Source organism: Alligator mississippiensis, chromosome 11 (assembly GCF_030867095.1).
Source record: "Alligator mississippiensis isolate rAllMis1 chromosome 11, rAllMis1, whole genome shotgun sequence".
NCBI lineage: Eukaryota > Metazoa > Chordata > Crocodylia > Alligatoridae > Alligator > Alligator mississippiensis.
The window spans coordinates 19,954,710-19,967,285 of NC_081834.1; the positions used below are offsets into that span (position 1 = coordinate 19,954,710).

At 43.0% G+C, this 12,576-nt stretch overlaps 1 protein-coding gene across 3 annotated transcripts in view; it reads left to right on the forward strand.

Annotated features, from left to right (window-relative positions):
* The first annotated feature begins 3,893 nt into the window (after positions 1 to 3,893).
* The window catches only part of SHC4 (SHC adaptor protein 4), a 49,178-nt gene continuing 40,495 nt past the window's right edge, over positions 3,894 to 12,576 (forward strand). For 2 of the 3 annotated variants that reach the window (XM_006278166.4, XM_059714652.1), the window contains exons 1-2: positions 3,894 to 4,045; positions 4,262 to 5,332. In XM_006278166.4, coding sequence (XP_006278228.1) covers positions 4,745 to 5,332 — 588 coding nt within the window. In that variant the 5' untranslated portion in view covers positions 3,894 to 4,045; positions 4,262 to 4,744. The remainder of the gene's footprint in view (positions 4,046 to 4,261; positions 5,333 to 12,576) is intronic. The other variant, XM_019477898.2, reaches the window with a different exon arrangement.

Here is a 12,576-nt window from a genome sequence, read left to right on the forward strand (position 1 = left end):
TTCTACTAATATTTATGTTCTGGGTAGCACACAAAGGAAGCAGCTGAGATGGAGCCCATTTTGCTGGTTGCAGTACATGCACAGTACAAAGGCTGGCCTAGGTAAATTGTAAATAAAAGTCCTGATTTCAGTTGGGGCCTTGAGGTATAACCCCAATAAGAGGGGTTCAATGGGAGGGAGAGACTTGGAGCTCTTTCCCCCAACCATCCCAGTAACACTGGAAGAGATGGAAGGAGAGTGGGCAAAGCCCCAGTACCTGTGGGTGGTGGCTTGGCTTCTTTCCAAGGGATGCATCGGCCTGTGTGAGGGGTATGAGCAGGGTGTGGGGCTGTAACATGCATATGGCCTATGGAGGAAATGGGGATCTCTTGACAAAGCTGGAAAAGCCTGTTTCTCTCTTCCTTGTGTTTCCATGGCAGCCTTTTCATATTCAATTATAAACCATGCAGAAATCATAGTGCCTTGAAATAACTCATTGTCTCTGTTCTGTGCACCACTGCCCAGATTCAGATGCCTGTCAAAACTGCTTGAATGTATCCTGATGTTTGTGCACTACCCATATGACTAGAGGGCTGTCCCCAAGCATCTCTGCCCTAGAGCACAAGTCTTATGGTGTTTCAGCTTTATTCACATGCTCTTTGATGGACTCTGGTAGTCTCTCTCTGAGCAGTATTATATATTCATTTTGCTTACCCTGCTCAGATGCTTGTCTCTGTTTGCTTTTCCACTTGGCAAACAGGAGTTAAAGTTTGTCAGGGCAATTGACTGATTTCGCCCCAACAGCAGTCTGTTGCTCCACTTGCCCTTTTGATATGGTTTGCACTGGATTAAGGCTGAATTAAGACAGTTCAGGGGCCTGGGTACTATGTCATATAGGCCCTATCATGACTTGACACCCTGCCAGTCCATTCCTCCCAAGAGCAGCTGTTTGGTGGGGTGGATGGGCTGAAGCCATAGTGTTACTCTTTTTCTACAGACACAGCTCTCCCTTCTGAGGTAGCAGAGCCCCCAAAATGCAGGGTCTTGGAATTAGCCTCTCATTGAAGTGTATGGGGCAGTTTCCTCTTGTCCAAGATACAGTTTCAGGCTCTCAGAAGACTCAAGCAGACACTATGGAAGCAGCTATGCCCAGACTATGCTTACTGGGTTTCTTCTGCAATCATAAAACCTAGTACATTTAAAAAAAAAAATAAGGCTGAACTTTGTATGTAGCCTCATGACACTTGTAACTGGGCAATTAGACACAGATTTTCTATGCCTTAATCTGGCCTTTCCTGCACTCTATGCTTGTGAAGTATATTGAAGTCTAGTGGAAAAGGAAGATTTTCAGAAGCTGATAGAAAGCGACAGGATCCGACATTGGGAGCTTGTTCTGATGATGTAATTTTCCTATCATGGCATTTTATTGGCTGGATGACTATGTAATCCTGTGATGTTGTTTGGACAGTGACAGGGATGGTAAACAACTGTCCAGTAACATAGCAGCCCCTTCCCACTCCAATTCATGCTGTTTGAGCAACACAAAACCAGTGTCTTAATGCTAATCAGTTTATCTTCATTAAGTTCAATTGAGTTATGTTGACTTAACCAGCTGAGGATCTCTCCCATGTTATCTCCTTTTTAATTTTGCAAGCCCTTCCCAAGACTGTAATTACTAATGCTGCCAATGTGGTGGCTTTACATCTGGCCTGGTTTCCTAATATAATGGTTACAGCAAGGAATGAAAGGGGAAAACATAATGCTAATAGATTAAATTTCTTTATTTACAGTAACTATTAGAACTCATCATTTTTAAACCCTTTACATCCCGTGGTGTTATAAGCCTTTCTTATGTCTTCATGAGAAGTAAAACATTGTTCAAGTAAAACAGGCAGTTTGGTCAAGTTTTGCTTTAGTGTCTTGGTTTTGTTGAACCATGATATGTTCCAGAGACACAAGCAGATTTAAATGAAGCAATTGTCACCTCAAGGAAGTATTGTTCTAGTACCGTATCATAGCTCATCCCATCAAACAGCACTGAATCTACTGGATTTTTTTATGATCAATATAAACTCTATTCAAGTTGAAATGTGTAGGGCATGATGGCAGTGCTGACACCAGAATGTTATTAGTTCAGTCCTTGTGTTGCACCCAAGATTACTGGCAAGGGCCCTATTCTCCCTTTACATTCTGGATGTCAATAGGTGTTTGCCATTTTCTGTGCCACCAGCATCCAGTCCAATATCATCAGTGCAGAATGAATTCAACAATGAAAGCTTGAACAAAAATTGTCACAAGAAGCTGAGAGAATAGCCTTGCCGAATGGCAGCAGCTGAGCTCTAATTGCGTTATTATTAGTCTTTGAGTCTTGGAGGTCTCTGCATTGCAAATAGGTTCATAGATGTAGGGTTGGAAGGGACCTGAGCAGTTCATCAAGTCTGACCCCTTGCCCTAGGCAGGAATTAATACTGGGCTTATGTGACCCCTGGTAAGCTTAAGCTCATATGACCCCAGCTAGGTAATTATCAAGCCTCCTTTTAAAGACCCCTAAGGTAGGAGCCAGCACCCCTTCCTTTGGAAGCTGGTTCCAGGTCCTGGCTGCCCTGACTGTGAAGTAGTGCCTCTTGATGTCTAGCCCGAGCCCACTCTCAGTCAACTTGTGGCCGTTATACCTTGTTACTCCGGGAGGCGCTCGGGGGAACGGGGTCTCACTCATTCCCTGCTGGTCCCCCTGGTAAGTTTATAGACGGCCGCTAGATCCCCTCTCAGCCTTCTCTTGTGGAGGCTGAACAGGTTCAGGTCTGGTAGCCCCCTCTCGTAGGGCCTGCCTCACTGCCCCCGAGCATGCGAGTGAAATATCTGTTCTCATAAGGTAAACCTTGGATAGCGACAAGCTGAGCTGTGTTGGCAGGCTTGCGGTGAGTGTCTAGAGCACAAGTCTTACAGTGTTTCAGCTTTATGCACATGGGTCTTCAATAGAGCTGGGCATCTGAAACCAATTGGACAATAGCTGCTTATAAAGCTATGTGGTTTCTGTGAGGTAAGTAGTAAACTAGTTCTCCATTTCCCCCTGCTTGTCAAATAGTCATACTGGAGCTAGAATTGTAACACTGGATGCTTACACATCACAGCTTATTACAAGAGGGGAGGTTCAGTGTTAGCACCAGGAGCTGGAGTGAAAATGGAGCCCTCCCCAAGCAGAAATCTGGGTTTTGAGGTGGTGGCAGAAGAGAAATGCTAATGAATGAAATATCAATACCATCCTTTTGGAAGCTGAAAACAATGCATATGGGAAAATGTTGCTTATATCCACCTGCACAGAATGAAGTAAACAGTGAGCTGTTTTTCTCCATGAATATTATATTTGTTAGTTCAGCAGTTTACCTCACATTGCATTTTACCTCAGGCCATTGCCTACTCAATTTCTGGCTTCCTGTGTGCCTCGTCTTTTGCCATCTTCATCATGTCTTTAGAGTAAATTTGATAGGCACAGGAAGTTGCATTAGGTCGGATATTGAACCGACAGTCAATAAAAAGGAACTCAGTTTCTAAGGAAGATGCATCCCATCTTCCCTCAAGAATTATACCACATATCTTAATATCAGTGGAACAATGGATTTGATTTTTAGATTCAGATGATGCCTCGCAGGCATAATAGCAGCAACAACAAAAACCCGGTGCTATATTCTCAGCAAAATTGGTATCAGACTTCCGGAAATTGTAATTACTGATGCTTCCTCCCATTTCTTATCAGTACATTAAAATTGTTCCCCACTCCAATGTCATATTTCTCATGGCTACTAGTTTAGTGTATTTATGGTGTATGAGTCATCAAGCTTTCTCCTGATTGGCTGAAAATTAAACACCCCTGGGACTGTCAGTCAGTAACAGCAATCCTCAGCTTCATTCACAGATTTATAAGCCTGCACACAGAGAAATTCATTCAGAAAACTTCATTCATAAAAACTGCAACACTCCTAACCTGCAACAGAGAAATTCTGCGGTGACCTGGATTTTAAGGAAAAGCTAGGGATGACTCCAGGGCTGTCAGAAAAGCTGCATACAGGTGAGGGGCATGACTCGGAGATGTGAAGTAAAATTCTGCCGGACCGTAAGACTATTCAAAGTGTTTCTGGCTTGCTCTGCTGAATGACTTTCAAAACCAGAATGAGCAGGACAGACAATGAAGACCTGCTAGCTTCAGTCAGTGAATCATTTTGCATGGGGGATTTTTTTATCGTTATTTTGTGTGATAAAGAATGTGACTTTTTTTTTCTTTTAGCAGGGGCCAGCTGAACATCAAACTGCTGAGGACAGGATGGGTGACGTATCTCCTGGGGTTCCTGCTCATCTCTAAATATTTTTGAGATTTTAGCTCCCTTCTGTTGCTTTGTGTGGAATATTTTTGAGCTTTTACTGCAGCCAGTGCTACAGCATTAATGATGCAGGCTACATCAGGGAGTGCTCAAAGCTGAGAACGATTTAGAGGCTGGCTTGCTTGTGGCAGGTGTGAATATAGGTATGGATAGCAGCTCTCCAGCTTAATCTGCTCTAGCACTGTCATTGTCATCTGTTCATTTCCTTTATTGCTGCTTGCAGGTGACCAGATATCTACACAGATTTAAGCAGGCAGCAAAAGCATCCACTAGGTTTCTGTTTTTGGGATTGCTAAATTCTGTTTGGTATTGCTAAATTTCTATACAATTTATCTATACAAAGAAAGCCAATTTATGCAACAGTATCCAGCTACAAAACTTCCAAGGCTATGAGAGAACGCAGCCAGCACGGATTCAGTGGACACGTATTATATGTAGGACTATTTAGACACCCAGGAATGTTGCACAGGGCTAAATACAGTAGATTTCGGAATGATTCTATAACATCATTAGATGAAGGTACACCAAGTAGCTCTTTAAATATCAAAGGCTCCTCTTCATCTGCGCATTCCTCAACACCTCACTTGCCAATTGAAGATGTCACCTTTGGGACACAGGACAGCTCCCCCACTTTGTGCACTTTGATACCCCGAATGGCGAACATTAAATTATCCAATCCATCCACTCTTCCTGGTCTAAAAAGCTTCTGTCTGGGGACAAAAGAAGTGCCAAGAATTAAATTGACAGAGTGTGGGACTGTTCCAAGCAGCCCAACCTCCCCAGAAATCAGTTTAACCAGCTTCCTGCCTACGTCTCATCTGCAGCAAGATCTGGACAAGCCCGGTGTAAATGCAAAAGCTCAAGATGACTGCATCTTGCGTGGATTTGATGAGCCTGCTTCTCTAAGCAAACAGGAGAAGCACCTGATGCAAAGCAGTGAAGACACTGTAGAGACCGGCATGACCTACTGTGTGCGGGTAAGTCACTTCTCACAACTATGCCATGGAATAAGGGAACTAGGCTGTGGGCTGGTGTAACACACTCTTCCTTTTTCCCCTTCTGCAAGCACAAGTCCCCAGATCATTTCTCATCCTGTGTGTTTTCTGTGTCTGGATGCCATGTATAAACACCATGCTAATTATACCAGGCAGATTATACCAAGCAAAGAGCACAATATCAATTTCCATAGAATGTCCACACGAAAACTATTCCTTAAGTAGCTTAATTGATTTGAAACCAAACAGGTAAATAAGTATTGCTCGGGTGGGAAGTGCATTTTTGAAAGGAGCTGAAGTCTTTGTGAATTTGTTATCCCTTGTGCAGCAGAACTGCTGCACTAAATCTCTGATGGGTCATACATACCTCAGTCATGTGTTTGCAGATGTGAAACAGTTGCAGAATGTCCTGATGCAAACGGTGTTGTCCTTGTAGTGCCTCTCCACAGAGGCAGAGAGTATGATCTAGCAAATGGCGTTCTCTTAAATTGGCATTGTTCAACATGTCTGGCTCTCTCATTGTAAGAGTGCGTGTATCTTTTCTGAAGATATCAGTTAATGAAGGAATTCTGTCCTCCAAGCATCTTTTATGCTCAGTGGTATGCTGGCTTTGCTACATGGCATGTCTTCTCTGTTTTTCACTCGCTGGTGAGTAGGGGACCTTGTTGCATGAATGATTCCCTGACATCTGTATTTTCTGCTCCCTTCCTCTTATGCAAACACACCTTTCCCTTGTTATAATTGTTACACTAATTCTTGTACCCTAAAAAGACTTGCCAGTTGCTTCTCATTCCCCTCTCTAAATCTTTAGCCTTGATCATTTTACTTAAATTTCATCTCCGTGCAGCACTCTCCAAAATGAAAAAGTATCTGCATAGCAGGCCATGTTCTAAATTACTCCAGCAATGCTGGCCTAAGGATGGGATAAAGCCACCATTCTGTCAAACAAACCCGCCATGTCTGTCACTGGGACACAGTGGGGTACAGCAGCATTCAAACACCATAGGACAAGTTATGATTGCCAGCCATATGTCTAGTGACAATAACCCTTGGCTCTTCCCTGCTGACCAAGCCAAAGTGCATGTACTGGTAAACTGGGAGTTGATGGTGAATGACAGCTTTGAAAATCAGGAATGGCAAAAAAGTCAAGGACCATGCAAAGACTTGACTTCTGCTCCACTGCTGGTCTTGATAAGGGGGAGAGCCAGCAACAGGATTAGGAGACCAAAAGAGATGCCATTCCAGAAGTAGCGCAAGGGCAGCCAGTAACGCACAGGAGGGAAATCCTGACGTCCTTAACAGAAGCCAAAGTTTCCAGGGCACCAGTGAAAAGTAACACCAAGCGGCTTTCCCCAAGGAGAGTTCATCTGAGGTTTCTGAGCAAATTAAATGGAAACAAGCTGACAGGCTCAGTGGCGTGCTCTACCCTTCCCCAGCAGCTGAAGGTTGGGAAGTTGCTAACATTGTGCCTACCTTTGAAAAATGAGCCAAGGGAGATCCCAAGAATTGGACTATTGATTGAGGCTCATCTCAGTTCCAGTGAACTGAATGAGTGTAATTGAAGTCAGAATAGTACAGTGCCTGCAGAAGTGAACCAGCATGGGCAATCAGGAAGGTGATTGAGTGCCCTAGTATGCTAGGACATTTTAGGGCAGCTCATAAAGCTGGGTCTTGGTGCATTTCATTCTTCTCTTCCCGGGGGTTTGTTAGTGCTGGAGTCTTCAGTTGTAGGCCCATGCTCTCATTTTGCATGTTCGAGTCTTGCATCATATAGACCTAATGTATAAAACAACAACTGCCATTAACATTTTACTTTCTTTAAAGTCAAAAGCATGAGGAAAATCTGCATTTGTTTGGGGTCTCATTTAAAACTGAACTACTTTACCATGTTGGATCATTGTCTTATGTCTGTGCTGTTTTTTCTTTAAAATCCAGTACTAGTGCTAGGCATTGGATGTTTCCATAGCAGTAAGTTTTTACACAAAAAAAGAGAGGAAGAATTGAATTAATGAACGTTCATCAGCTTTGGTGTTCAGGCCTTTTAAATCAGGGTGGGTAAATGCATATAGTATCTCACTCATCAATACAGATGCAGGAGCTGTACCTTAGGCAGCCACATGTTGGAATTTTGGGCAGTGCTAAATGGTGAGAGAAAACAGGAAAGATGAGTACAAGTTAAAAGGACTTAGCCCCTTCTGTTGCCTACCAGATTAAACATTGTTTTAAAAAGTTTTTACTAGGTCTAAGGGACACCTCATGAGGAAATCTTTTTGAAGACTCTTGGTCATTACCACAGTCTGAAACCTCTGTCCAGTCTGGACAAAACCACCATCTATTTAGAATTAATTGCCAATCAGCCTCATAATAGCAGACAGTGGCTCATAGATTTGTAAGTTGATATTTGATGCCATACAAAAGAGAGAGAGCCTCAGAGATAAAATGCCTCTGTCTATGAAAGAGTATAACTTATCGCCAAAAGAGGAATGTAATTCTCTGTGCATCTAATAGCAAGCAAATTTTGAATGAAATCTTTAGCTTGTTATCTAGTGACAGGCATGACCCCATGGTTCTAATACACATGCATAGTCAGACTCTAATTGGCTTTCTCATGTGGCTAATAGCTGTAGAATCATAGGCCATATTCTCATTTTCTCCTTCCTATACTCACGAAAATGAGTAATGATGCAGATGTTTGAAACACTGGAGCAATGGAACTTAATTTATTTGCTTTTAAAATCTAAATGCTTATAAAAGTTACTTGCTTTTAGGCCCATGACTCTCAAATCACAATTGGATCATCCCTTTAAGGACCCAGTCTTCTGTCAGAAGTTGTTGTGAGTTTTGCCTGTATTTATTCAACAGCTAATGTGTTCAGATATGTTCACCCAAAGCCAGACATCCAAACCCATATTTTGGTAGGCAGCTAAGGAGTATCTGCTTTCCAAAGGTGCTGAGCCTCAAAGGGAACCACTGACAGTTCTTTTCTCATCTACCGTGAAAGGTCCCCAAACTCATAGCGATGTCCAGTTAACTGGTCTGACAAGTATCAATAGTGTGAAAAGGGATCATTTGTAAAGGTTTTCTTTTAAAGATAGAGTTTATAGCTGCAGTTCCAATGGAAATAGGAATGCAGTACATAGGATGGATGCACAGACAACCATAAATCTTACCTTTACTAATATATCACCATACCTATCTTAAGTCAAATACCTTTGTTAAAGTTTTCTTTTATAATGTGTAGTATCTTGGGCATGTAACCGAGAAACAATACATTTCTAGAGCTCCTAATAGCTTTTTGTTGCATCATCCACCAGGCTTTCCAGGTATTCTGCATAAATCTCCTTCTTCTAGCGAACATATAGCACTCTATATTTGTAGGTGCACACTCACATGTTTCAGTGTGGCAAAATACAGGGTAACATATGCAGGAGTTTAAGCAGAACCATACTAGCAATTATTTTTGGCGATGATATAAAGTAAAACTACCGAAGCAACTGCCCCAAGGTAACCTTTTCCTCAACAGACTTCAAAAAGGGACACTGATGAATCCTGAATACAGACTGAGAGCAAAACTGGTCCTATTTGATATAGCTACTCCCAGGGTTCTGTGTTCTCAAATATATTTTGTACTTGGTCTTTTCAGAATGTAAAAGGAAATGTATTTATATACTCTTTTTCACAAGCTGTTTATGTGCACAGTACAGTACTGTGTGGAGATATCCAAGCTAGCTCAAGTACCAGAAGCAGTAGAAGCATGTTAGCACTCCACCTAAACTTTACCCCGGTAAGAAGCGTAAATTAGACTGGAATACTAATTTAGCACCATGTTAGCAGGGCTTTAGTGCTTTCAGTAGCTGAGCTAGTTCTGACTATATATGGTATTGCATAGTGTACACACGCCCCAAAAGAGACTGAAATATGAACTGTGCGCTGTTTGTTTAGAGAACCTGGGGCACTCAGTGTGCATTATGCCTAAACTGAGCCTGAGGACTAGACAATGAACCACTGTACCATACCCACTATTTTTTATTTGATTATGACCATGGACACGGCATATGAAGAAGTGATACAATTATAAATGCCAATCATGAAGCCAGACTATCTAAGTCTTCTATTCACAACAGGATATAGTCAATGAGAATAATGCCTTTTGGTCTGGCACTAAGGGCCCAATCCAATGCCTGTTGTAGCCAAAAGGGATTCTTTCATTGACCTCAGCGGGCATGGGATTGGGCTTAAAGTAGCTCTATAGCTCAATCTACATTAATAACGCAGCCAGGCTGCAAAATCTCCAGTATTTCTGTTTAGACGTTTAACCAGTTGTGGTGAGCTACCCTTATTTATAAAACAAAAGGGAAGTGATCTTCTAAAATGTAATTTGTTTCCACAGTGTAAATTGAATTGTCTTTGCGCAGTACCTTCTATTCGGAAACACCACAATTACCCTTATCTCAGTGCTGATCCAACTGAGAGCTGTTTGGTGGTCTTTAAGGAATCAGCTGGTGGCTTCTTGATAACAGAGTTGTAAGACTGGCCCTAAGGCAAGAACTGAGGACTCCTGTATCTAGTCTGAAGCATTTTCTGAGAGATCACATGTAGGAGCTTGTCTACCCGGTGCAGTCCTGTCTTAATTCACATAGGCCACGTTCAGATGACTGCAGACGTGTGGCAGGTGGCACCGCAGACCACACATGCAGGCATTCCCTGGTCTGCTACCTTGCAGTTGCTGGTCCCAGCCTCCCCTACCCCACCCAGGGTAACCTGCCACACGGCAGAGCGTGCATGGCATGGGCGTTCCCTGGGGACAAGTACCAGTGGCACAACACTGCTACTTATCACCAGGGGAAACAAATGTCCATGTTTGAATGGATGCAGACAGGGGGCATGTCCAGATGAGCCTGCACATGCAGGGGTGTGCATTTACCATGGCACAAATAGCAACAGCACATAATTGTGCTGCTGCTTTGTGTCCCAGGGAATGCCTCTGCACATGTGCTCCAGTGCGTGCCAGACTGTCCCTGGTAGGGTAGGTAAGGCTTGGGCCAGCACCTGTGCTGTCCCAGCAGCTTTATCTGGGGCTCTGGGGGCATCCCAGGGCAGCAGGAGTAGTGACCTAGTCATACAGAGCCTGACCGGCAGCCAGAACATGGCCCCGAATGGCCAAGATCCATTTCTGGTGGTGCAGGCAGCTGCTGTGTGTGCCACACTGGTTTTTTTCCTGGTAGTTTTTTTTTTTTTACACTGGGATCTCCCAGTGTCAAATTTTGGCACTGTGCTACAAATTAGCAGCATGGTGAATGGGTGCACATGTGCTTTGTGTAGTTTGTGGCACCTTAAACAGCTTTGAGGCACCACAAACTGCACGTGCACACTTATCTGGATGTGCCCAGATGGTTTATCCTGCTGAAATCTACCTAGAGAACATAATGAAATGATCCAGGTTGTAGGGGGTGGCTTATTTTGTAGGGGAGGTGATGTGGGTGGCATGGGGTGCACTTTGAGGGAATCAGAACCAACTTTTATTGGATTCAATAAAAAAAGATTTCCTGGCATTATTTAAAAATGACTTTTCAAGTTGGCTCCCTGTAGGGCAGCGAGTATGGGGGAAACAACAAATGACCCCCTTATTAAACTACATCACTGCAAAAAATGTCAAGTGAGGATATTTTGCAGGCTGTGGCCAATGCAGAAAGTCTGAGAAAGAAGAGTGGTATCATCCCCACTGGGCAGATGGAGATTTGAGATTCAAGAGGCATCCAGTTAATTTGTAGCACAGCCAGAAATTAAATCCAGATCAACCTGAGTTCCAGGCTAGCGGTGTCCTGCACAAGGCCACCCCTTTCTCTGGTTGGTTTGATCAGTTTTCAGCTAAACCCCAAAGCCCAGGGCATTTGGAATGAAAATAAAAATGTAGGAAGAAGGAAAGGAATCAGGCATGCACAGATATAGCAGCAGCAATGTTTTTGTTCTGCAGCATCTGTGTAGTGCTAAAGCTCTAGTTTTTGGAGCCCAGCTGAAAACGAAGTAGTCCCAAAAGCATGAAATCAGATGCTCATAGGCAAATACAAAGCTACTTTCTGGCATTTTGCCTAACCTCTCAAAAATAAATATATAAATCCCAAACTCTCCTGGGAAGTAGATTAACTTTAGTGATTCATTGTTTCGCAGCTCTTCTATGATTCACAACCCAAGATGTATTTTTAGCTTCTTTGCTGTGACAGGAACAGCACTAGGTGCAAATATTTTATTATTATAACGTGGCAGAAGGAGTTAGAGCACAGGTGATAAGTTGAAACTCCCTCTGGGTCAGCAGTTTGCAGGAGGATTGAGCGAATGGAGCTGGTAGCAGCCTCTTTATTCACTGATTTGAGATTTCCTGTGTCATACTCCTTTGTAAATACCGGGCCTGACCCGGAGACCTAGCAGTTGTGCTTGATCCTCAGTCTATGAATGAGAAAATGAGTGTTAGGAACATTGTAGAAGAAGGTAACTGAGGCCCCACTAAGGAAGGGTGTCACACAGGACAACTAACAAACTATTTCCATATAAAATACAGATGACACATTAAAGAATGCTGGTTAGTGCTACTATTTAATAGGCCTGGGAACTGGATTCTTGTGTCCACAGTATAGTTTCAGCAAATTCCCTTAGTGCCCTGGCAATGTTTCACCCTGTTCTGGAAGAACCACCTCTAGTTATGAGTGGGAGGAGAGTAGCTCATTCTCCATGTTCATGCTACTGAGACTGCTAAGGAGAAAACCCATTATTCTCAGCTGCGGCAAGCAACTATTTCCTGGAGCAAGACCATTTTTTTTGTCTTCAGAGGCATCCAAAAAGCTATCAATTTTTACCAAATTCAAGTGCTTATTGGCTGCATTTAAATTTGTACCTGTGCTCTTTTCTGTACAATTGTATCTTTCTAAATAAATGGTGCCTTTAGTCTTGAAATGTATGCTGAAGCTGGAAGCTCAAAGGAGGGCAGCATTGGCATTAAAACTATTATATATGAGTTCTAATTCTGCCCATACCACTGAGGGGATTCCAGTTGTGCCTTAAGCACCCTGACTAATGGCTGTCACCATTTACAATACTGACATACAAAGCCCTTAAGTTTGAAAACAATTCTGTACATTGGGCCTCTGGACAGAATGGAGTATGAGAGCAACATGCTTTCAGCAACTTGGAAAGTTGAGGAAATGCACAGCCACATTCTGCAGCAACTGTAG